Source organism: Crassostrea angulata, chromosome 2 (genome assembly GCF_025612915.1).
Source record: "Crassostrea angulata isolate pt1a10 chromosome 2, ASM2561291v2, whole genome shotgun sequence".
Taxonomy (NCBI): domain Eukaryota; kingdom Metazoa; phylum Mollusca; class Bivalvia; order Ostreida; family Ostreidae; genus Magallana; species Magallana angulata.
This window is the reverse complement of record NC_069112.1, coordinates 73,055,633-73,083,216: the sequence shown is the minus strand read 5'-3', so window position 1 is coordinate 73,083,216 and position 27,584 is coordinate 73,055,633. Positions and strand designations below refer to the sequence as shown.

The window sequence follows — 27,584 nt, the reverse complement described above, 5'->3', positions numbered from 1 at the left end:
GTAGCAATATCCGCAATGTTTAAAAGGTTTTATATTTTTGAAACAAAAAAGGCAGACATTCAAAAAGGAATTTAAAAAACTGTGAAATATTGCGGCATTTTCTACAATTCTCATAGAGTTCGATAATCTAATTGATAATTTTAGATATTATCGGTATGGTAAATATTATATATATATATATATATATATATATATATATATATATATATATATATATATATATATATATATATATATATATATATATATAACGCTAATTTATATGGATTAGAATCAGATTTGTTGAACAAAGTGATACATTCATACCCTGTAATGACTTTTTCTTATTGTTAAAGATGTATTATCATTTGTTATTGTATTTAAACCGCAACAAATTTTCATAAAGTAAAAGTTGGTTTACTTTAGAATACAATTTAAACTAGAGTACATGACGTTTACTCGATCTTTTTTCTATAATTTGGTGCCTCTGCAGCGACAAAAGCTTAAAGACGTTGATAACCAGCAGTTGATATGAATGGTCAAGCAATTAAAATCTTTAACTGCATATTCAACCCACTGTTGCATTAATTATCATTTAGCTAACTTTAATACATTTTGATAATTATTCATTCTAAACATTGATTTCGCAATCAAACATATTGGTAGAAATGAAATAATTATTTACATTGTTCCATTGGCAGAAAATATAGCTCTAAACAAACAAACAGAGCAGCTTAGCCCATATATAGCTGACGACGACACATTTGACGCCAGTAATGCTGTTGACGGCCTAAAATCAGATTTAGGAGGCTTAAACGGCCAATGTGTCCTGTCCGCTGAAAACAAAGAGATAGCCACTTGGTGGGTTAATCTGTCTAGTGTAATGAGCATCCACCACATTACCATATATTACAGGACGGACAATGTAAAGTGGGGTAAGTTATTATTATAACCATTATCATTATTGTTGTTGTTATTCTGTTTATCACATTATTATTATTATTAAGGTCTTCCGTTTCCAATGATTGAAATTTAGTTTTACGGGATCTTTCATTTGACATCAAGAAAAAGGGGCTGGCCCCTCAATTTAGGGGCCAAAACGTCTCTGAAGTCTTTCTTCCATAACACTTTATTGAGAAATATTTTGTAATATGTTTAAGAAGCAAAAATGTTTATCTTACATTTATTTAACTACACATTATTTTTTAAAAAACCCATGCGTTACGTAATTAGGGGTTTTAAGGGGCCAGAAGTGCAAAATTTTGATCACTTAAATTACAAAAAGGACAGATATTTTGAAAAGCAATATAAAATAAAAGCTGCTTAAAATGATGTTCTTAACAATATTCAACCATTATAATTCCATTTTGTGGCCCTGTTAAGGATACAAGGGGCCAGCCCCTAATATGTTTTACGGTGCGACCGTTGGGGCGAGCGCAGCAGGTGATCAAAAATGAATTATGATAAATCAATAAAAATAAAAGTAGTGACGTAAAGTACACGTAAATGAAGAATGCAAAATAAAATAAATATACCAATTTTCCAGTAAGTTTTTATTATTCATAATTCATAAGATTTTTTTTTTATTTATATACCAATCTGATTAAAATCAGATCTTAATAACCCTCCGAAATTCTGATAGTCGCTGAACAAATTGTAGCGACATCAGAATTTGTCGGAGCGGATCAAAAATCTGATTTTGATCAGATTGTTTATATACTGGTCGCACGCCAGTATAGAATTTATCTCAGATAAAACGTTGTTGAATAATAAAGATTTTAACATAATGGTTTTACATAATATTTCCTTTTTTCTTGCAGTAGACATTTTTCTTAAACAAATAAAAATTGACTTATCACAGAATCCCCCCTCCCCCGTTTATAGTCTGTCCCAAGATATTTTTGCCGCATATTTTCTTAAATTATTCAATATTTATAAATACATCTTGGTTCAAACGATGTTCATTCAATAGTATGAAAAAATCCCAACATTTCCCCTTTGAAACGCCCCCTTTAGCTTGTCGGGTATCAGTACACGGCTAAAAATAAAAAGTCTACGAGGTTTTTCCATTGCCAAGGAGATGAAGACGCCCGGATGATAACGTTGAAAAATTGCGCGAGGTGTCCCGAGTATTTCCGAATGGAGAAAGGATGTCAACATTCCCCATTATAAATCTCCGTAAGAAATCTGTTTTCGTTCCTGTGAATTTTTACGAGGGAAAAATGATAATGTGTGAATGAATTTTTCTTGGGAATTTTCCCTTTCATCGATTTTAATTGCACTTCAGTCACAGGTATGTGTATTTATATTAAAAATCGTTCAAATATGCAGCATAAATATCTTGGGACAGACTATAAAAAGAAATCAAAACGTATAAAAAAAATTTGCTGATCATTTAAGGAAAATGGATCCCCCGGTAGCATGTAATACCGAAAATAGTAGTGAAAATAAAGACACTTTTGAGCAGCTAAAGAGCTAAAGGCATACCACGCACTCCCCATTCCTCACCCCGATTAGAATTTTCCTGATTTTGAGAATTTTATTTTTCTTTTTGCTTGTGAAGATTTTTTGAATGATTTTGCCACGCCCCATTTAAAAAACGTTCCTGGAAATTACCGTAAATACAGTGAATAAAATAAATGTGAGCATTCATCCAAATGAGAGCAAGTTACTACTGTTTCCTATCTCTGAAGAAATGTCTCGATTCGTTAGCTCTGCAAGATTTTGAGAAGATTTTGGTATTTATATTTCAGCAGATTTACAATAACTACTTAGAGTTGTTTCCCCTTATTGTGACGTCAAAGTTCACGTCGGTCAAGTGTAGTCTGTCTCTTTGAAAACACACTAGAAAAAACTACGCGAAAAATATTGATTGTTTACTTAAAAAGCATGATGTTCTGGAAATTACACAATTTATCTGTTTCTCAAAAGTTTTACTTTGATTCTCGCGAGATGGTATCCAGTCTAGTGAGATCGGCCGACATTGAGGAATTGCATTGTGGGTCGAAATTTACTGACTCCGAAAAATTCTGTCGGATCAATGTGCAAGAAATCCATTGTGACGTCACTCGAAAGGACGATAACTCCGTTAGTCTTAAAAGTAATGGCATTTGGCGTTGTGTTATTTACAATGCATGTACATAGTCTTTTATCTTGTTCTCGTGAGAGTGTGAAATGGGAAACCATAATTACAGGGAACTACTGGGACGATTAAAACAAGGCAATACTGGTCCGATTTACTGACGCCAAAAAAATCCGTTGAATGAATGTGCAAATAGTCCGAATTTTATATTCACACACGCCTTGCCGGTAGAGCTCGCTTCGCGCCGGCGCTGCGCGCCGGCGAGCTGCGCTCGCTATTACGGTCTTTTCCAAATAGCTCAAGAACGGTAACGCATTGAACAAAATATGTTTAATATCAAAAGACCTTTCATTTGACATCAAGAAAAAGGGGTTGTCCCCTCAATTTAGGGGCCAAGAGGCCTCTGAAGTCTTTCATCCAAAGCACTTTACTGAGAAATTAGTGAGTTATAGGGTCGGCTACTAAAATATTTTCCAGGTATATAATTTCTAAACACTTGTTATATCCCTTTCATTTAATACCAAGAAAAAGGGGCCTTACTGTAATGTACCAATACATATTTTTGCAACATACTTAAGGGTTTACTTCAAATAAACAACAGCATCCTGGGCCTACAAAATTTTATTTTTGCAATGCTCAATATGCAATTCGCAATTAAACACAAAGAACATACATGTAGTACATCATGTACATGTGAAAAAGTAACCTCCCATAATTGCTACAAGGCATGTCTGCAGTAATGCAACTGGTGTGGGTGGGTGAGTTTGCGAAAAATAGCTCAGACTGGCTCTTTGTTGCTAAAAAAATTGGCGCACTCATGCTCAATATACAATCCGCAATTAAACACAAAAAACATACATGTAGTACATCATGTACATGTGAAGAAGTAACCTCCCAGACCTAGGGGAAAATGTTTGAATGAGGGAAGGGGGAAAATTCAACTAAAGGCTGAAGGTAGTCCTCTACCAAACTGGTACATATTTGCAGATTTTTGGTCCAAGTCAGAATCGAGGTAGCGTAGATAGGCGTTGCTCTTCCAAAAACCCAGTTCTTGGATAAGTTCACCCTGTAAACCTTGCTGGAACGCCCATATGGCACCGCCTCGTCGAAAGGAATGCCTGGAGATGCCCTCTCCTGGTAAGATTTCGCAGTCGAGACAAAAACCATCTGTAAGACAGGGGTTTGCCATATGTCCGTTGAAGGAGAAGGGGTGGGTCTGATGTCAAAGGGTCTGCGAAAAGCAACCGAAATAAGCTACGCAGGGCGCTGGCAGGGCACAATGGATGACCGTGCAGATCCGGGAGGGTGATTTGAAGTTGGTGATCACGAAACTGAAAAGAGTTTGTCCAATTCAAAGATAACAGTAGATAGGTCCCTAAGATAAGAAGTTTCCAGAGCGCAAAAGTCCAAAGAATGCTATCAGGCAAGCCACCCAAAAGGATAAGTCATTCTTGAGGTCTAAACATAACGCACTCCTAATAAGTAACAGGTGACAATGCTGGATTGGTGTAGCCACCTCTTGGGCATCCATAAGTTCACTTTTTGCTCCCTTCAGTGTCTGCTGTATCAACCATACACCATGAATAGGGTCATCAAAGTATTTTGCACATGTTAATGTTTCACAATATTAAGAGAATTCTTAATAGTACTATGTTTAAAAGATTTTACATCCACCATATATCCTATGTGTAGGATGATCTGCTCGGGTGATGCAGGCACACCAGGTAGGTTAATCTTTGCACAAAAGTCCAAGTAGCAGGTGAGTTGGGCTTGGTATGTTTTCTTTGTGCTAACAGCCCATCTTTGGCTCTTCAGGCGACAAGCTGCAGTGTGCAGTGCTTGAAGAAGGCCGGCCCCATCTACAATAAATAAAAGCAGGTGACATGTGTGACACTAGAGCCTTAACGGTGAAAGGTACAATACATGACCCATCAAATGGTAACATTTCATATAGCTTAGTAAGCATATTAGGTTCATTTAGACGTGAAATGACATCTGCTAGTGTATTCAATTTGCCTTTAACATAGGCTGCATGGACACTAAAGTTATAAGAAGCTTGAGTCCAAAAGAGGCTCCTAAGCCAGTCCAAAATAAATGTATTTTTGCTGGAGTCCTTGTTGATGTTGGCCCTTGCAGTAGTACTGTGTGTGTACACTATGACCTTTTTGCTGGCGAGCAACGGGGCCCAACGCTGTAATGCAAGGATTATAGCCAAGGTTTCCTTGGTGTTGATATGTTTGTCTGCCACCTCAAGTAAATCCAGTGCCCAGTTTAGATAGAAATAATCACCACGGAAGTAGCCGCCTCATCCTGAGTTGCATGCATCCATCATTAAGGAACGAACAGGACGGGTCTCTAGAAAACGCATTGTTCCATTGAATACAGGTAGAAAAGCTGTCCACCACTCCAGATCCTTACGAAAACAATGCAGGAGAACTTAATCAGATTGTCTATGTCAGGTATTTTTGGAATTAATCACACGGCGCAGGAAGGTACGACCACCTTGTATCACTTGACAACACCGGAAAAGTTAACAAATTGAAAAAGTGAAACAAATCGCGCTGTTTATCAGTTTAGCTGTTTTCCTTTGATATTTTAGTTACATAAATAAACAATAATGTACAATAAGCAAGTATACAAGAAATATTTAATACAATTTACCTTGAGCACTTCCGTTTGTCCGTTTCCTGTCCCGATACAAAAAACATTATTTCAACGAGATATCAAAAACGGTAACGACTTGAACAACCAAACTTTGTTGGATGCTAGACCTATGTATGTAGATGTGTTAACACTATTTTGTTTTATCCGGCGTGACTTCCGGTTGTCACAGGAAGTACATTCAATTTTGTCTTTTTAATATATTTTGCTTATTTAGCATGGAAGTAACATTTAAGCAGTAGAAATACGAAAGGTCATCTGCACATTGTAAAAAACAAAAAAAAGTTCTACTTCCGGTAAGACATCTAAAAAATCTCAGGTAGCTTTCTTTTATAAAAACAAAGTACCAACAAGATCTCAGAAACTGTGAGAGATCAAAACACAAAATTTATATTGATAATGGAAATTTGATTGAACATCTCTTTTAAGGGTTTTATTTGGTCGTACATCATTTCCGGTTCTCACTCGAAGCGTTCAAGCAATAGAAGTATTCATTTTTAACCTTATATTTTTAAACATTTTTTTTTCAATTTGATGAACAGTAACGTACCGTAAATGCACTTAAATATCTACTTTTAATTTCTTAAATCACTTCCGTTTGTTCGTTTCCGGTCCCGAGACAAAAACCTACAAAAACCTTTTCTCAACAAGATATTTAACTAGCAAAAACTTGAACATCCTAACTTTGAGGAAAGACAAGACAATGTATAAAGATATGTTTACTATGTTCTGTATGATCCGGCGTAACTTCCGGTCGTCACAGAAAGTACTCAGAAATTGACTTTTTGTCTTTTTCTTCTGTTTATTTCTTGGGAATTCCTGTACAGTATATATCATATCCAATTTCTGTTTATAGGAGAAATTGGGGGTTTTTTTGTACAGATTTAAACATGAGGAACGGAAGACCTTTTTGTTGCTATAGCAACGAGTGACTAGTTATTATTCTTTTTTTCTTACCGATTTTGTGCACGAGATTTCTCAGAAACGGCTCAACCGATTTACGTCAAACTTTCATATCTGATAGGTATTGATATGAGCCTTGTTGGAACCTTGTTGCAAATTTTTTTGAATGATGACATCACTTCCAGTTTTAAAATATTTACAATTTAACGATTTTTAGAGGGTCGGCTTGTCCGGGGATAAACTCTTAAATTATTTGAGATATTGATTTTAAAATTTCAGGGATTGTAGACAAAAGGATGTAGATCTGAAATGTGGTACATATATTTGTTTGTGACCAAAAGTGCCGAAGCTCGCCCGAGCTCGAAAATTACGGTTGAAAAAGCGTCGTGATTTTCTTTCAATATCTCTTTTCTCGATAGTATTTTGTAAAAACATGAAGAACAAAGAACAAAATCAAGAGCTTTCATTTGACATCAAGGAAAAGGATTGGCCCTTCAAATTAGGGGCTGAGAGGGCTCTAAAGTTGTTTAATGATAACTTTTTTAATTCATTATTTTATTATGAAATATTTTGGGGTTTTTTGTTATAGAAGCAATTGTGTTCATTATAACGTTATTTACCTAAACATGACAATTATTTACTCCTTTGTTACGTAATTAAAGATTTTCAGGGGTCAGAAATCCGAAACTTTGATCCTCAATATATCAAAATGGAGGAAAATTCTGAAAAGCATTATTGGAAAGAAGATGCTGAAACTTATAGAACAGTTTACACACGATACATTATGATTGATACTGGATAATTAGTTCGAGTATTACATGTTTACTAACTGTAACAAAAAATGGAATGTTTGCAAGCAAGCGAAAATTCATCTGTACAAAAATGGTTATTTCATCAATGAAAATGGAATAAAATTGTTTTGAATATATCGATGTTTGTCGTTTTAAACATAAGTTTAATCAATTATTATATAGATTCAAAAAATGGCTACACAGGAAGATTTCTAGGATTTTCCGTGTACGTCTCCAATACAACAGACAGACTACAGGGAACACTGTGTTACAAGGATGAAAACTTTACCCGGGCCACCATACCTGCTGTCTTCAACACCACCTGTCCTGTACATGGACAGTACGTCATCTACTACAACGAGAGACTAAAAGATGTAGAACCTGACGGTTACTCTGATGATGCTCACAATGAACTCTGTGAAGTAGAAGTTTATGGTACAGTGTATTTGCACTCTCTGTAATTGTTTACAGTAAAGAAAAAATACATAATTTTCTTTTACTGCACATTACTATTAAACGTATTTTTAATGATGTTAAATACTAAATTTTGAAATTAATTACTATGTCTTTATTTTAATTTTAAAGACAATAAGGAGAGACAAAAAGAGAATTAAAACCGTTGTTTCTTTGTACGTTATATTGATTTAACCTTTTTCATATTCAGGTATTCTGATATGTCTAATTAATAATGATTATTAGATTTGTTTAATATTTTATTCTTAACTGCTGATAAAAGATTAACGATCTTGTGATTTATAAAAGGTCTAAGATTAATTATTATAAATTGTTAAACAGTAAACATTGATATACCAACTACGATTTTATTATTAAAATTCAGATAGAAGTTTGATAAATTTTCACAATTCGTCAAGGTTGCAACACAACCGGATATTATGGAGCAAACTGTTCTATTCCCTGTCCAGACGTGAACTGTCAGTACTGTCACATAGAGACGGGCACCTGCCAGGGCTGTAAAACTGGTTACCAGGGTCACCGATGTGAATTAGGTAGTTAAGATACGGAAATTTCTTTTTATTTTAGATATTAATAGTATTATTTGATTCAAGTTGTGCCATTGAAGTTTCGTTTTGATGTTTTAAGATAAAACAAATTAAAAAGTTAGTCGTACTAGTAAGAAAAATCTACTTTATTGTTGTTAGTGTAGATCAGTACGTTAGATAAAGGAAACAGCCAAAACGTCTTAAGCTCTGTCAGAAAACTTAAAACCTTTTTCATAGATTGCTGAAATGAATTAACTTATCTTAACGACAGAAGTGTACCCATCTTCTAATAAATGTACCATATAAATTCTTTGTTGAATATCTCCAAGAAGCAAGCAAGATTTTATAAGTTTGCAAACTGTCTTCAGATTCAGCATGCTGCAACTTTCAAATGACCTTGTAATGACACTTGGTTGTCTGCGAAATGTATAGTATTTTCTATTTGTGTGAAAGAATCAATCCATAATGGAATGATCATCAAACATTCTGAGCGGTCTTCTCTTATCTTCTGAACACATCTCCTGATGAAAGATAATGGTTGAAACATCTAAGTACATTAATTTGACCAGAAAATACTGCATGCATTAGTGCAAATTGCATGTGGATCAGCTTTCCATGATACATGCATATCCATCTGCATATTCAACCGAGAGACAAAAAGATCTCTTTCTGGCTATACAATTTCTCTTTAAATTTGATGATTAAATATTAATTATACATAAATTATACGTATTAAATATAAATAGCTTTTGACAAACAAGTTGATAAAACAGGACTATCAATAGTTTTGTTTGAAGTCATATTCTCCTTAGTTATATGGTCGATACAACAACCTTGTCAGCAAATACAATCTCCCACTTGGTCGCCTGCTGACTGACGTTTTTCATACTAATTGTTAAACAATAACGTATCACCTTATTGTCCATGGACTTTTCCGGGTTTTTTTTCCCCATTACGACAAAGAGCACACGGTGAGTGTGACCTATCAGCAGAGAATGCTTACTCCTCCTCCATCTTTTAAGAGGTCCATTTTGCTCGTCGTTTTTCATATTCCTTTATCTAACACATATTTATTATTTTCATAAAAATTTTCTTGACTCAATGTCGGTCACATTTTTTTTGTCCGGTCCAAACAATTGATATGATGTTTATTTTCCTTATCTTTCTATCTAATACCAATATCAACATTTTTATTGACTGTGTCTTATCCATCGTTACATGTAGAAGCATTTGTTGTGATATTTTTATCAGAATTACCCATATTGATGATTATCTTGTGTGACATGATGTTAGAAATCCCCCAATTTCATTCTTCTTTAATATTTTTAGAAACTCTAAATTGATTTTGTTTTCTTTGTGCAATTTCAATGATTTCTTTTTCTTACATTCTATAATGTAATCATAATAAAGATGATACAAGTAATCTACATGTAATTAGCCTAGAGACCTAACATATATGGATTCTTTCTCGTTCATGTTACTGCAAATCTCTTTTGTGCATCTTTCTTTTTTATAGGTAAATTCACAGTATGGTAGTATCATGGATGATATTACCAAGAAATATAATAAGCAAGATTTTAACACTATGTTTTTCAAATTAATAATATAACTTTGTTCATTAAAGGTTACTGGCTTTGCCACTTTTGAAATAAATTCATTCTTTGAATCACCAATCAAAAGGAAATCATCAATATATAAAGTACTCTAAAAACCAATATGATGCGAAATAGAGAGAAGGGTTTCATAATGTCTCGTAAATATTCTTGGAGCACAAGAAATTCTCATTGGTAAACAAGTTTTCTCATAAAACTTTCTTTTTGCAAATAAATCGAAAACATTTTCTATCTTCTTCATGAATTCTAACAATATATCTATCTCTCAAACCAACTGATGCCATCATAACATTTTGTTTGACGAATTTTAATGCTGCTTCAAATACTACCATCTTAAAGTGATAATTGGCAATAAATTTATTTAACTCTTTCAAATTAAAAAAAAATCCTTTGTTCTCAGAATCTTTTTTCGGCACTGTAAAAATTGTTTACATAAATGCAAATCTAAAATGTTAAACTTATGACGTCTATTTTTAATAATTTTCAACTTCGTCATCTAAATACATCTATGAGTAAGGTTAAACATTTGTTAATATGACATTTTTAACTGAATTTTTTTCCACCAAATTCAAATTCAGATTATTGCAAAATCCAACAATCAGAGGTAATTTACTTAATCTACCATGAAAATATTCTTGAGCACCAGAATCTTCATCTTTACTGAACTAAATTCAGGTGAACTATCCTTATCAACATCACTTATAGGCTTTTTGTCTGATTCCCGAGGCTTGCCTAGAAGTTTTTTGAGGAACCACTTTGATTTGAATATAATGTGCCTCCACCTCGAGTGACGATTCAACGACTTCCTCCCTTAAAAAATCTTGTCGTACAGTAGACGCACCGGTCACGTAGTAGCCTTTGTAATTTGTCCCGTAATGTCGAACGAAGCGTTTACCCACTCTGTTGAAGTCTTAAAAATCTTTAACACTTTTTAATAACACTAACACTAATCTCCATACAAAAAATCAGTATAAAATGATGATACTCATGACCTAAACTTAGTGTTCCAATTAGACATTTTACTTGTTGTTTTACGACCATCGTCGTTTTCCGTTATTTTACATCTCTTCACCATTGCATCCGCCATTTTTGAAACATATAATGTTAAAAACACTGTTGCTTAATATACCATTAAAAACTCTTCGGTTTAATTGTAAGTTTGCCGAATTACGGAATGTGTTTGTAATTACTTTATAATATTGTTTTATTAGGTCTAAATTTCCTAGTCATAGATCTTCTCTAATTTGACACTGTTTCAGACATGTGTCCGAACATAAACCAAGTCATTCATTTTTACCGTATATATTTTCTAATACTAGTGCCTCATTACACACTGTATATCACATTCATAATTATCCGGACGAAACTTTCACTGAATAAATGCCATATTTATGTTTGTGAATTGATATTAGTTATCATGTTTGTACTAGGTGTATTTTTTGAATGTTCAGTTTTTTACCAATGCAATAGCTTTTATCAAACACATCCCTGAACAACGTTCATCAAGCATTAAGTGTATCTTACTCAGTTTGAGTCAGTGCAATTGTACAACTCATCTGCACGTTCGCAGTGTTCTAACATCTTCTCTCCTCTGATTACGTTGTTCTTTCTGAATATAAACAAGAATTGTCATGATGTTATCCATAACAGTCACACCGGTAACACGTTTTGACGACGAAGAACTTTCATTATTACATCTATTAATTGTCGTGGTAGGATATGTTATGGTCACGCCAATAGCCTTGTTTTCATATTCTGCAATTGATTTTAATGTTCCAACGAGACTTGCTACTCGTGGTCTTACGACACTCCTCTTTCCCTGTCCTTTAACCTTTTTCACAATTGCATTTGCCATTTTTAAACGGAAAATATATATATATATCGCTTACATGTATGACATTGTTGAAAACTCTGTGTCTTATACCATCAAAACAGTAGGTGTAATACCATTATTACAGGCAAATAAATCAAATTATTACCTTGGATAAAAATATATTATCAGAACATCGAAGCGATAGGACTCATTTAAGAGTAGAGGACCACGTCCATCCTCTCTTTTTGACACAAACACACTGATATTGACATTCGCAATACACATCTCATATTATATCGAAAATGGTATGACATATCAGAATTTAAAATTTCTCGCGGATGTGGATTTGATACAACAAGCTTTTGCAATGCGATGACTTGAACTTAAAGTAACAAGTCACTTCTAGCGTTTAAGGATTCTTATTGAAAAATTATCTATATTTTTCAATATTGTATGATTTATAAAGGTTTTAAATCAATGTTTGATTTTAAAATATTTGTTTATCCAATTATAATACAGTATGCACGAACAGAACATACGGAGATGGGTGCAAATACGGTTGTGGATTTTGCTCAAATTCCACACAGTGTCACCATATCACTGGGAAATGTTTGGATGGGTGTGAACCAGGATATAAGTCTGATCTGTGTAACCAAAGTGAGTGTGATAAATAGCAATGTTGTAGGATACCATTTATCTTACTGTCATGTAAAAACTTTTTACACAAAATTACATTAGCTAAGTGCTACTTTTACTGATACTTTTCTATATAATGCTAATAATATATAATGGTATCTAAGAGTGCGAATCTAAAACATATGGAGTTGACTGTAATGAAACCTGTGGCCAATGCCGTGATGGTAACCAGTGTTTCCACATCAATGGGACATGCTTGACTGGATGCGATGCTGGTTATCAAGGGGATTTGTGTAAAACATGTAAGTTTGACAGATAGATAGATAGATAGATAGATAGATAGATAGATAGATAGATAGATAGATAGATAGATAGATAGATAGATAGATAGATAGATAGATAGACTTAAGTAATGACGATCATCACAATCTACAAAATATATGCTTGTGATAAAAAATTTTACAGTGTTCTTTCTTAATACTTTTCTAACCGGCTGTCAATATACAGAGGAAATACGTAATCAGTACATTTCTTTCGACCAAGTAAATAATCCAATAACTTTCTATTCATTAACAAATACATGTATCTATACAGTTAAATTATATCAGTGGACATAAACTGAAATGGTTCATTAATTTCAGTATGCCCTTATGGATTTTATGGACAAGACTGTGCAAATCAATGTAACTACAAATGTTCAGGATGTAACAATGAAGATGGTCGGTGTGACAGGGGATGTAATCCAGGATGGAAGGGAGACTACTGTCAACAACGTAATAGTTTCAAACATCATACTCTATTCAGTGTTGTGGTCGTTATTGTACTTAACTCACACATTTAAACGTACTTTTTGTCATCCAAGTAGTGAACTGTTTCAGTTTTGCGAATTATAAATATATATTTATAGCCTGTGATGGTAAATTGTATGGAAAAAATTGCACAATCCCTTGTGGACAATGCTTTGACGCAGCGCAGTGTCATCACACCAACGGGACCTGTTTTAATGGTTGTGACGAAGGTTACCAGGGCGATAAGTGCATTGAAGGTTTGCTTGAAGCTTTTTGAAAGTTTTATATAACCTTACCTTGTTGTTAACAGATCGAATTTTCTAACTTATGTTATATCTTTTTTTTAATAGAATGCGCAGATGGTACATTTGGCTACAATTGTGAAGAAACATGTGGGGCGAACTGCTACAGCTGCAACAAAACAACAGGTGTATGTGACTTCGGGTGTAAACCGGGATGGAGGGGGCAATACTGTGATATGGGTATTCTTTGTTTCATGCTTCATTTTGTTTGTTATTCAATGATAATTAGTCATATTTGTACTTAGACAAATGTTTAAGTTTGTGTTACATTTTGTGAAATTTCTTACTTTTTCATTTTTCTATTACTTTAAAAGTTAAATGGTCTTGCCAGTCTGAACTGCATTTTTGCAATGAATGTTATAAATATAACACATCATCATATTTAAAATATATATATTTAATCGAAACCTCTCATTAAATTTTTAAAAGCCATAAATAAATATTTTTTTATTACCTAGAATGCATAGCGGGGTACTTTGGAGAGAACTGCAGTAGCACTTGTGGACATTGTTTGAACAGCAATAAAAACTCTACGTGTCACCATGTCACTGGATCCTGCAGTGAGGGGTGTGAACCAGGGTATCAGGAACCAACGTGTAAGGAAAGTACGTAACAAGTCTGATCAGATTTTCTCAGATTTGATATGATGAGCATTTTCTTGATGATTTTTATGAAAAAAGTATATGATCTCTACCAAAATTATAAAAAAAAATTATCTAAAAAAAGAAATTTTTAACGCACATTAAGAATTCTACGTGTCACCATGTCAATGGATCCTGTAATGAGGGGTGTTAACCAGGGTATAGGGAACCATCCTGTAGAGAACGTATGTGAAAGCATCGAAGTAGTATGTTACGACAAAAGATTATTTAATGTTATTGCAATGCTTGAACAGAAGTGTTTTTAAAATATTAAAAACACCTGTGTGTAAAAATATGATCATACAATGACGAATCTTGAGTATGACACAAACAACTTATTTAATATGTCATTGCTACGCTTTAACAGTAGTGTTTTTAAAACAATGTGTTCAATACAACATTGATTCTCTTTAAATAGAATGTGAAAACGGAACATATGGAATGAAATGTTCCAAGACATGTGGCCATTGCTCCGCTGGAACCGTTTGTTCTCCTCTTAACGGAACTTGTTCAGCTGGGTGTAGTTCAGGGTATCTTGGAGATTTGTGCAATAAAGGTAATCATTGTCCCACCATATGTCTTATGGCGCCCGTCTCTGTTTGTCCAGACAAGGGCATTTACAGAGAAGTATGGTCTGTACAAAATCATACAAACTGTCGTTGTAATAATCAGCTGAAGTGAATTACGGATTAAAGATAACTTTTGTGTAACACAAAAAATTTCCTTCTAAATAAGATAAATATGGTATTAAAATGACCACAATCATCCAGGCTTTTCAACTTTTTTCTTTAAATATTTTTTTAACATGATGTCTTTCACAGTAATTTGTTAACAAGGTGTACGTACGGTAAATTAAGAAAAATGTAAATGTTATATATTACATTGACAGCAATAAAAGTCGGACCAACAACAGAGGATGTTCCAGTATCTCTCGTAATTGGACCTATTATTGTTGTCCTTGTCATCGGCATATCAATACTTGTAATATTCATGGTTTTAAAAAGAAGAAGGTACATTATTTTTTTTTTCTATTTTTTCCTTAAAAATATCACGATTTTAGAAACATTTTTAACCACAGTTAAAAAAGTACATGCATATTTATAAAAAATGAGTCTACAAAGAAGTACAATTATATTGTGTTTTTTTACCTTTAATTTGATATATTAATTTGTAAACAAAAAATAGACTCATTATTGATTAAACTTTCTTTGCATAAAATAGTAAGTAGTTATTATATCTTTGTATCTGTGTATCCAAAGAGTCCAGAAAACCAGTCGGGATAAGAGCGTCATTGATCCAAGAGGTATGGTATTTAGTGTGTGTTTTTAGTTTATTTCTGTATAGACTTGTATATGCCTATATATTCAACTGATAAATATTCATATTTATATATACAGAGGGTGATAAACCTGAGTTTGAAAACATAGAGATGACAATTGGAACAAACCGGGGAAATAACACAAGTCAACCTGGAGTTTTAAAGGCTGAGACGAATACCAACGAGAAAATGGATAACATTGAAGATGGGGGTGCTGATATCTATGCTAATGAAGATACAATTGAAGACATCCGGTTGGATGAACTAGAGTCGGTCATAGTAGATAAACAACAGAATGACAATGAAGGGTTTAAATTGGAATACCGAGTATGGAATTTAGTTATCAATAATTGTTTCGTGCTATATTACTCCCCTTTTATACACATGTGCTGATTTTATTGAATATGAGTGATGTTATACCATAAAATATACCCGCAGAAAATAACTCAATAAAAGACAGGAACCTAAAGCATAACAAAAACCAAAAAGCACAAAGAAAGAAACGTAACTTTAAAACAGTTTTAAAGTAGTTTTTGTTATTTATACATGAATAAACACATATTTATAAATAAGAATGACTATTTTAATTAATATGAATGTACTGCTATGGCTATTAGTACAGCTAGTAATCATCGCTATGGTTATTAGTACAGCTAGTAATCATCGCTATGGTTATTAGTACAGCTAGTAATCATCGCTATGGTTATTAGTACAGCTAGTAATCATCGCTATGGTTATCAAACAGAATTAATCAGTGTTACGCTGGTTTATTAAAAAAAAATTCAGGACATAAAGTAGACCGTTGGGTATTTATAAGGTGCCTAATGTGCAAAGTTGTTTCACTCTATTTTGTTTTCAACAGGCCCTTCCCTCAGGAGAAACGCGCCAATGTGATGTTGGAAAGAAACCAGAGAACAAAACGAGGAATAGATTCAAGACGACATTTCCATGTAAATATCAATGTATCACTGATGTGGTGCCACAACATATATTTTATTGAATGATAGAGGTCTCTTCTTAGCTCAAATATAATACGTTAAACCGTATTGTCTAATAATATTATATAAACAACGTATACATGTAAATAAAAGGGGGAAAACATCAAATGAATAAAGAAAATTGAAAAAATGTTATGTTTGGCATATGTATTATAAAATAAAAGTTTTGTGTTTCTTTCGATTTAAGTAATTTTTTTTAGAAATGATGAAAAAATTTAAAATAAGTACTTTGGTATTTACTTTCATTCTCTTGCTGTTAGTTATGTCGACGTATCATTTATATAACTGTAAAAGAATCAACGCGAACATATCGATCTTAATTTGTCGTGCAAAATTTGAAATGATTAACAAAGTAATGTAAACATTAGTTTCTATCTCCTTTTTATGTTTGATGACTGATAAATGTTAATCCTTACATTCACTTTTATTTATGTTTTTTTTTAACTTCAATACATAAGTTTAGCATTTAAAATTATCACCACTTTTGTTTTTTAAGGATTAAACTCCCGATTCATTTCAGTAGGGTTTAAATGTGTAAATAGCGTATATACAAAAGAAATTTTCTTAAAGAGCAAAAAAATCATTTTATTTTATGTATGTTTATTTTAACCATACGTCCGTACATACCTCTAGCTTTCAAATGTTTTGCCACGTGGGTTTTGAAGGATTAAACACCTGATTTTTTCAAAGAGATCTTAAAGATGTATATAGTGTATACAAAGATATTTTCTAAATGAACAAAAAAAAAGAAAAGTTAATTATGAACTATACAATATTACACGAGTATCAGACGTTATAATAAGTACTTGCATTTTCTTTTTAGACGACCACTCCCGTGTAATATTGACCATGCAACACGACGGAGCATCGGACTACATAAATGCTAACTATATAGACGTAAGATTTTTAGAAAGGCGTGCGTTTAATTGTATACGTTTAAGTTTCAATTTTTTTACCAAATCAATCAATCGCAATATTGACATTCAACTCAATTAATAATGCAGGTTTCTCAATGACGATATACATTTTAGGTAATAGTTTAGAAAATTCAAACAGTATTCTGTTTATTCTATCATCACATTTTGTCATGATAGATTTATTTGTATCTAAGAGAAAAAAGCCTATCATTTGGTTTTTAGAAGAATGTTTAACTTCCAGCCTTGATACGACGATTTCTCATTATAAAGACGTACATCAGGTTTTTAATTATAAAACTTTACTTTTTTCTTTAGGGACCAGACCGACCGAAACAATACATTGCAGCTCAAGGTGTATTATTTATACTTTTATTTGTCAAATTTGTATTATTTAGATATAAATTTGAGCTCTTTTATTGTGTGTGGTGGGGAGGAGGGTTTAACCATTAAATGTCAATGTCTAAACCTTTTCAAAAAAAAATATTAGTTTGGAAAAAAAATTAAATTTGGATATAAGCAAACTTTACAAGGATCTCATTAAATGTGTTCACATTTTTTTGTAAATAAAATAATGTTAAACAAATGAAATAAATGACCGAAAAAACAAAATAACAAATAAATATAATTTACGTGTTTAGTGTTGACAAGCTCATTTAAACCAAATTTTCTAAAAACAGGGCCGAAGAAGAATACTGTCGTTGATTTTTGGAGAATGATCTGGCAGGAAGAGGTCACGTCTGTTGTTATGCTGACCAATCTCAAGGAAAGTGACAAGGTAATTATCATTGTAGATATGAGGTGAATTCCATTATCAATTTATTGTTTATGGTATATTTGTACAAATGCGCACGCACTTGACGGTTTATGGGGGCATAATCCAAACGATCGGTCAGTTTTTCTTCTGGATACCTTGTAAATAGATAAACAATTTTAGCAGATTGATTAAAATGAAGTATTTTCTCGTTATCATTGTAAAGATGATGTGTATTCTAAGATTGAAAAGCCAATCTGCAATGTACTTTTAAAAGTAGTTATTCACGCATACAGATAATTAACACTAGTTACACGTTAAGCTGAACACCGTGTATAGTTCATGCGCGCGTATGTTATAAAATGCAAAATCTTTAGAATGGTAAAAAATTCAATCGCAGATTTTTTACTCACGTGTAATGTATGAGTTTGACTATAGAAAATCGTAACACTAGCGTAAATAACCAGTAAACATCTATGAAAAACCATCACATTTAAGATGTAATCACTGTTTAATGTAGCAGGCAGAATGTAAATTTATAAGGAATCACAGAAGATATAATTAAAGTTTAAGGTGTAGTAAATTTACCTGATATTAAATATCAGATATCATAAAAGAGAATATAGGAAATATTGAAGGTTTAAAATGAAATTGTACAAGGTGAAGTGTAATTTAAGGTAAAAAAAATATTAGATATAATCGATAAATATTAAAATTAAAAACAATACGTATTTATTCTATTAGATCTTCTAAACGATAATCATATTTAACATATAATCATTGGTTAAGGTTAATAATTAAATCGTCACGGAACATCTTAACTGTAATAGCCGATCATTATATATTAACTAATAAGACATTATGAAGAATATTTCACTATCAATGAATGATTAAATAATATTTGCCACAATCTTTAGGGAAAGATTGCCGTTTATTGTCAAAATTGAAAAATGATACTTTTCAATATTAACCTTTAGTTCGACAAACAACATCAACTTGATATTTAGGAAAAACAAGAAGCAAATGTTATGCAGTCAAGTTGAATGATAAATGAACTCGTTTGATCCCTAATCAGATAAGCCGTTGATGAGTGTGCTGACAAATTCATTTGTCGGCCTTTTTGTCGCATCTGTTGCTCTCTAGCTCTGATCTGAAACAAATCTATCATACATTTGAATAGAATCAAATATCTACCTAACTGTGTTGTGTTTGAATGTTCAAACATATTTTTGCCAGATCAAATGCACTCAATATTGGCCAGATGTAAACAGACTGTCAGATTATGGACCGGTTTCTGTAAAACTAATTGGAGAAAAAGAATATGCGTTTTACATTGAAAGAATATTATCCGTACGCAATAAAGAAGTAAGTGCAATAATATCATGTATATCGTTTAATACACATCTTGTAATATACATTTGTTAAGAATATAAGAAAATGTGCAACATTAAAACATACAACATCACGCTTAGTGATTTTTCTTCTTCACAGAAACACTTTTTTGTGCCTCGATCAATTTGTGATGCAAGCATACTAGTATAAATTGTACGTTATAGATTAATTTGTCGAACTAATCAAATAAAGTGTTTCAAACAAATTATTAGTTACAGAAGATTCGTGTGGTGACACAGTATCACTACACTTCATGGCCAGACCATGGGGTGCCAGAACCATTGTGCTTGCTTATATTTCACCATCACGTGATCAGCAGGACAACCAATGACAAGAAAGTACCGACTGTCGTGCATTGCAGGTAGACTAGAAAGTAATTGGGGGGAAAATCAACATATATCAAGTTCTCATGAAACCAATCAATTCAAATAGTTTGGTATGTCAGTTTATAATAGTCTTACTCTTATGCATTCATGTATTATCAATATTAGTTAAATCAAAACTACTCCTCGGGTTTAGATCAAAGCTGTATTGTGAACAACGTACAATGTAAGAATTGAACATTACCGAATACTTTTCATTCCTATTATACTATTGATACTCAATGCTATTGAAATATAAAAGAAATGAATTGATTGAAAAAAGTTTATTCATGATACACAGTATTAAAACAAACATGAATTGAACTGCATGCAAAAAATCTATAATAGTATTTCCATAAACGACAGAAGAAAAAGAAGAAAAAAATATAACTTACGATTGGACAAGAAACAAGGATTATTTTCTGCTATAGCCATATATTTTTAACAATGCATTTAAAACATCCTTTAAGTTTGTTCTTTAAACATTGTAGTGCAGGGGTAGGAAGAACAGGGACCTATATTGCTTTGGACGCTCTGTATCACATTGGTAAACAAACAGGAAAAGTGAATGTCGCAGACTTTGTCAAGAACATGAGAGGACACAGAATGACGATGGTCCAAACAATTGTAAGTTCCAATGTAATGGGAACTTCATTTTCAAACAAATTATATTGCTTTGATATGTATAGTGCGTCATTCTGGTGAAAAAAGAAAAGAAAAATGTCCATTCACCAAAGTGTGTTTATTTCAGCTGTGGTTTATTTTTATGTAATGATTAAGAATCTATTATGTCAAAAATAAAATCGTTTTATTATGATACATTTCTTGAGGTATTCACATTTATTTTTTTATATAGGAGCAATACATCATGCTATATTTAGCCTTGAAGAAATCGTTTGAAGCGCCGATTGAGATCAAAAGCCTCCCTGATTTTTGCAGTATGACTGAGAGAGCAATGAAAGACATTCCAGCAAATCAAAATCCAATAAAAGAGGAGTTTCAAGTAAATAATTCATACATGAAGAGATTCAAATGTATCGAAACATATTTATATAAACAGTATTGGCTTCTTTAGAAAAAAAAAGTTTAATCATTTTCAATTAAATTTTAAAAGATAAATAAGAGTATCGATGAGTAATAATGTGTTAAGGAGTATAACAATTGTTATAACAAATGTTGTATGATATTAGTATATCCGATTAGTTAGCTGGGCTATGGTGTAAGTAAATCTTTGGAAAAATAATTATGAAAAGGAATTTGAAATTGAACATGGATGGTAAATAACCTAAAGTATTTAACTTTGGTATCAATAACATATAACATATTTTTTCAGCAACTTCTCAAAGTCCGACCAAATTATATGGATGCAGATTATAAAATGGCCAAAGAAGGGCTTCAGAACATACAGATAGACACAGTATTACCACGTATGTAACCAAAATGTACACTTTGTCTTGTAGTCACAGCTGTAAATTATGTTTAAAGAATGCTTAAATGTGTTATCATCAGTTCATTAGACAGGGTAGAGAGCGTACTTTTAAGTAACACATTTAACATGTATGCATTGATTCGTTATTTAAACACCCTTATTTAGCACACATAAGATATTTGATCTTAAGATCTTAAGACTATATTTTTATTATATCGAAAGATTTGACAATGATTGAAGTTTACTTTTTTTTGGAATCATACGTATTTTTTGACTGAATACATTACATCTACATCCTTGTATGAGTTTTATAGAAAACTTTTTAAGTTAAATATGGCACAAGCAAAATCATTTCTAATTCCTATTGGAGGAAGGTCATTTATAAAATTGTGCAAGTGCAACTTTTAACAATTAAAAAAAAGCAAAGTACTGAAGAAAGAAAAAAAACAGGGATATTTAAGATTGACAATATCTCTTTCATTCTCTCTCTCTTTCATTTTCCCTCTCATTCTCTCTCTCTTTCTCTCTTGCGCGCACGCAATTATAAAGTAGGAAAGCGTCTGTTTAATAGGAAGAATTCAATCGTATGAAAATCAATCCTACGTTCTTCAATGTGCATCTGAATACAAATGCTTTTAAAAGAATTGAATGAAACTTCATGCGCATTGTACATGAAGATGTGTTTAAAATACATGGTCTTGTTTTTAGAATAATATTTATGAGGAAAAACATTTTACCGTAATTTTATTCTCAAACAAAACAAATACAAAAGCAATATATTTGACAACACATGGCTCTCTATATAACTTGTTGGTATAACCGAAGCTTTTACTTTAACGCTATTTGGTTTTTTGGTTACTTTTGTTGATGTGCTCTTTATAGTAACAGACGACTGTTCTGCATTTAACAAGTGCTCTGTTTACAGCAAAGCCCGTCTACAAAGCTAGTCTCCAAATCTGAATGTGCAATAAAGCATATATTTAACGAAAAACACATTAAATTATCCAATATAAAATCCGTTTAAGTGAAGGATAATGAGGCATTATTTCAAAGTTGATATTTGAAAGGAAAGGACACATCCAAAGGCCATTAGAGATCTCTAATTTTCATTGTTTTCAAGTTTGATGATTCATTATTGATTCACTATTGATGAAAATTGTTTTTTATCCTTTCAAGTTGACAAGTACAGTCTGTATCTCTCGTCCTCGGTCCCAAATCGTGGCAACTTTATCAACGCCATTAATGTTTCGGTAAGGAATTAAATTTATATATCAACACATATCCTTATATATTTACGATCATGTTAGTGTTTACACACATTCCTTGATGGGTAATTTTTGCATGTATCATTTAAGTCATATACCAATCCTAAGCGGTTTATTGTGACAAAATACACGAGAAGAGATGACGCTGTGGACTTCCTGCGCCTGCTTAACGATCACGAATCTCTTACAGTGGTTTGCATGGATCCAGTCTACGAAATTCATTCGGTACAGTCCATTTTATGTTCTGCTAAAGATACACATACAATATATCTAATGTTTATATATTATTTTGTATCTTAACGTTTTCCTTTATTAAATTTAACGTATTCCTTGTATTCTATTAATGTAAAATTATAACTAATTGTTTATTTTATATTATTAGAAGCAAAATAGAACTTAGGTTATCTTTTAATCATTTAAAAAATATATTTTTTATAGGTTCAGAGTTGGTTGCCTGACATATCCGCATCCAAGGTGGTACCACCCTTCACCGTCCATTGTCAGTCAAAATCCGAGACTGAGATCACACGTCACGTCATCTTAATTATTCATAATGACGTCAGTTAACTATTTATATGCCTTTAAAATTTGATGCATGCTGATTTACTCATGTATACTTAAATAGGTAAGTTGAGAGCGAAGTATCCTTGAATAATATTTGACTGTAGGGCGAGACACATTCCGTGACGGTCATATCCCCATCTACAAGACTCACCTCTGTTGATACATCTCAGCTTCGTAGATTGGTGTCAGAGGTACTTAATTCCAGTGCAAAAAATCCCATTACAGTTGTAAGCAGGTAAATATCTCATAGACAGAGAGTCCACCATAATTATACAATTGTTCAAAAACTTTTTAGTGTGGTTGAGATTTTTAAAACAATTTGATTAAATTTAATATTAACTTGATGTGAAAGTCACTAGATTTTAAGTTGAAAATTGAAAAGTTGCTGGTATTATTGCAAAACATGAACAAATACAATCATTATACAAATTTTCTTGTTCTTGTTAAATTTCACAATACGATGTATGATTACATTGTTATTACACTTTACAAAGTGTAATCACCTTCTTAACAGCAAATTATAACACAAAGATTGAAAAATAAAATTGGTATCTATATTATAAATTAAACCAATAGGTGATTGATTTAAGTAGCCTACATTTTAACAAAACCGACTGCAAACACCGCTAGGTCGTTTGATTGATGGTCATGTATCATTCAGTCAACTGAAAAGGGGCTTGATATCATCTATAAACTGCAAATGGCACAACTATGTAATTCTGATGCCAAAATGTTCACTAGTGATCAATGACTTTCATCAACAGTGATGGGGCTATTCTGTGTGGTGTCTTCATCGCTGTCCACAATGCCGTACAACAGATTCAGCTTGATGACGGAGTTGACGTATTCACTGCAGTCAGACAGTTACAAGTTCGACGCCCAGAGTTATGTTCCACGTTTGTGAGTTTCTTTACAATTTTCGACTCTTGTCGGTCCATTAAAAAATTTGCGAGTTTTAATATCGTGAATTAGATTTTATTAGTAAGGCAAAGACTACGTTTCATTCTTTTCTGTGGTTAAGGGGAATATATTTTAAATGCATAGATGCAAATATTCCATGAAACAGTTCAATAAATTTAACTTTACTTAATACTTAATGTGATGTCGTGAAGCATCACGGTAGTTTTTAGCCCACCTGAGCTGAGCGCTCAAGTGAGCTTTTCTGATCACCTTTTGTCCGTCGTCCGTCTGTCCGTCTTTCTGTCCGTCCGTCTGTCCGTCCGTCCGTCTGTAAACTTTTCACATTTTAAACTTCTTCTCCAAAACCACTACGCCAATTTCAACCAAATCTAGCACAAAGCATCCCTATAGTAAGGTGATTATAAATTGCAGAAATGAAAGACCTATTTTTATTAAGGACGGAAAAAACCTCGAAACTGTAGAAAAAGGGGGGTGCATTTTAAAAATCTTCTCAAGAACTACTGAGTCAAATTCAACGAAATTTTGCATAAATAATCCTTATGGAAAGGAAAATTTAACTTGCAAAAATTATCGGCGAATTCTGTTTCAAATCTGAGTAATGTACGAAAATAAAAATAAAGAGATAATCGTGGTCAATCAGTTTATAACTTCGGGTTCGGTATTCAATATCGAAAACGAAAGTGCTTTGTGGTATAAAGCAGCCATGTTTGAATGTTGACGCATGACAAACGGGCCAAACTGACAAAGATGAATTTGATTGTTGTGCAACAGTTTACGTGCGAAGAGATACTTGAAATATGCTAAATAAATTTGTGCCGATTTAGTGAAGTGAATTTCAATGCGTTGACATTTTCACTCGTGACCGTGGTTTTACGTTGTTTTGAATTTTGTTTATGCTTTTTACTTGAGGGGAAATATTGCCTGTATTTTGGAATTTTTACGCATTGAATCAGATATAGACTTCGGTAAATCAGTTAATTGTTTAATCGTGTAAAATGAGCAAAATCTGATGCACTAACAACATAATTTTATTAAATGATAAATACTATACATTAATTCTATTGGTAATTCGGTACGATCTCTACGTTATGGTCGATAATAATACAACGTGTTTTGTAAAGATGCTCTGCATTTGCAGTCTAAACGGAGATTGTTTTTGCTGCTAGAAATATATAGGTATATATATATATCAATGAAAAATAAAATGTGCTCTTTGTTTTTATGCATATTTCTTCTGTTTTAATTGTTTACAATTTTCTCTTTACTAACCATATTCAGCTATGACAAGTTTCGAATTATAAGCAAGATACAGAGTTTTGCTCACAAATCTTAAGTTGAATGTCATTAACTCTTGTGAACAAAAAATTCACTCAAAACAAGCCGAATTATACGTGAGTTCTGTATCTTGCTTATAATTCTACGATTAACGCTGAACTAGAAATGTCTCACTAAACGTCAAATACTTGTACAGAAAAATTAAAAGGATGACATGCTGTAACAACGTTTTACGGCCCCCTCCTTTTTCAGACACAATTAAATAAAAACGACCTCTTTAAAACAGTTTAAAACATTACTGTTACGGGGATAAATCTATTATCGATATTCTTAAGAAAAGGTTACATCTGAAATAATCTTGATTTGTAGCCATTTGTTAATGTTGATTTTGAATAAAGATGAAAATAAAGGGTGGGCCCTAGTAAAAAAGAGTGATATACCTGTCAATACATTGCAGTCTGAGGCTCATTGACAGGGGTGGGGGGGGGCTAGGCCTTATCAGAAAATTTGACAATAAAAAAAAAATTTTGAGTACGGCTTTGTCTAACTTTGCAAAAAAAAAGTGTGGGGGACCCCTCCCCCCACCCCCCCCCCTTTCACCCAGTTCCGACGCCTATGCATTGATTATACATGTAAAAACTTTTTAACATGCATGTATTGCATGATAACATTTTTCATTCGAGTGTATTCATCGATTAAGTGAGTAAAGTTATATAACGTAGCATGAATTCCCGCCTGGTCAACAACAATCGTTTATATTTACATTTTCCAGTGTCTTTGCCTGTGATAACACTACGTATCGATTTTGAACTATATAACCCATAATACAAATGATGCCAAATTGAAGCGCCAGCGGGGTTTGCTCATTTATATCTAAATGTTTAATCTTACGATGGCAAAAAATTATATAAATATAAATAATAAGAAATCATTCTTTGAATATTATGAGGTGACAATTTCGGTCGGGGCGTGATCAAATCTATCATAAAGCCCTTCGGGCTTTATTGGATTTGGTCACGCCCCAACCAAAATTATCACCTCATAATGCTCAAAGAATGATTCCTTATTCCTTATATAATGCCGAGGACCAATTAAATTTTTGAACGTTTTCATTTGAGCGCCTTTAGGTACAATTTTTTTTTTCACATACAGGATTTTTTAAAATAAAATACAATAACTAGCTAGTACAATGTAGTTGAAGATGAATATGTTCATGTACCTATATGCATATTCTCATATATAATTTGATCGTTTTATAAAGTGAGGGGACAGAACTAAAGTAAAGGGAATTTGTAGTTAATAGTGTACCCCTACCAAAAATTTAGTTTTATATCATGCAAAGGATCTTATTTTTGGTAAAAAGTGGTATTTCATAAGGGTGCAATGTCAAAGATTAAGTGTAGGAAAATAAGTGTAAAATTTGGATACAGTTTATTTTATGGTTTTCTTTTTTTTTTCTACGGAGGGGCAATATGGCACAATATCCTTTGAACACTCATATAAAGCCATTGTTGCTCAGGTGAGCGATGTGGCTCCATAGGCCTCTTGTTTTAATTCACCATGAAAATAAAAAATGAATAATTTACATAAAAAAAGTATATTTATCTTGACGAAGATCAATCTAGCATAATTAACACTTAATGATAAAGATTTATTTTTCTTTGTTGATATCTAGCAATATTTGATTAAACTGTTGAATTTAAAAAAGATACATATAATTATACGAAGTAAATCAGTAAACAATTTGTTTTGAAGAGGAATAATTACTTTCACTTAGTGGTTTATTAAGTCAAACTTCTCTATTTCGAAGAAGTTGGGACTGTATACAAACTTCGAGAAAACCGAGCATTCGATATATCAACAGAAAATTGGTGATTAAGAGAAATCACTTTGACATATCAGTTGTATGCGAGAAATCGGTATCTGAGATATCGAAGTTTAACATCATGAATCTAATGAACATTTAATGAACATTTTTTCTTGAGCAGGAAGAATACAATATGGTACACAAAACCGTTACGGACCACATCCAAAGTACTTCGGAGAGCATATATTCAAATCAGTGAAGATCATTTCTAGTTGCTGGAAGAATGTCGAAAGTAAAAATAAATAAACATTTAAAAGTGATTATTATAATCACAAATATCAAATACATTATATTTTACTATCAGAGAGATTATGC

At 32.5% G+C, this 27,584-nt stretch overlaps 1 protein-coding gene across 1 annotated transcript; it reads left to right on the top strand.

Annotated features, from left to right (window-relative positions):
* Positions 1 to 688: 688 nt before the first annotated feature.
* LOC128172361 (receptor-type tyrosine-protein phosphatase T-like) lies at positions 689 to 27,584 on the top strand. The gene is made up of 28 exons (XM_052838161.1): positions 689 to 914; positions 7,600 to 7,851; positions 8,289 to 8,423; positions 12,363 to 12,500; positions 12,644 to 12,781; positions 13,121 to 13,252; positions 13,387 to 13,524; positions 13,618 to 13,749; positions 14,028 to 14,174; positions 14,629 to 14,865; positions 15,100 to 15,220; positions 15,470 to 15,513; positions 15,608 to 15,855; positions 16,391 to 16,478; positions 17,350 to 17,423; positions 17,759 to 17,795; positions 18,121 to 18,218; positions 19,431 to 19,559; positions 19,799 to 19,947; positions 20,440 to 20,575; positions 20,805 to 20,951; positions 21,282 to 21,375; positions 22,554 to 22,627; positions 22,733 to 22,867; positions 23,081 to 23,200; positions 23,311 to 23,441; positions 23,971 to 24,106; positions 27,391 to 27,584. The coding sequence occupies exons 1-28, from the start codon at positions 863 to 865 to the stop codon at positions 27,466 to 27,468; spliced, it is 3,540 nt and encodes a 1,179-aa protein (XP_052694121.1). The 5' UTR covers positions 689 to 862; the 3' UTR covers positions 27,469 to 27,584.

Coding starts and splice junctions, on each gene's coding strand:
- LOC128172361 (XM_052838161.1), top strand. CDS start 863: ATGAGCATCCACCACATTACCATATATTACAGGACGGACAATGTAAAG. Junction 13,750..14,027: donor GGGGCAATACTGTGATATGG/GTATTCTTTGTT, acceptor TTTATTACCTAG/AATGCATAGCGGGGTACTTT. Junction 14,866..15,099: donor TGTACAAAATCATACAAACT/GTCGTTGTAATA, acceptor TTACATTGACAG/CAATAAAAGTCGGACCAACA.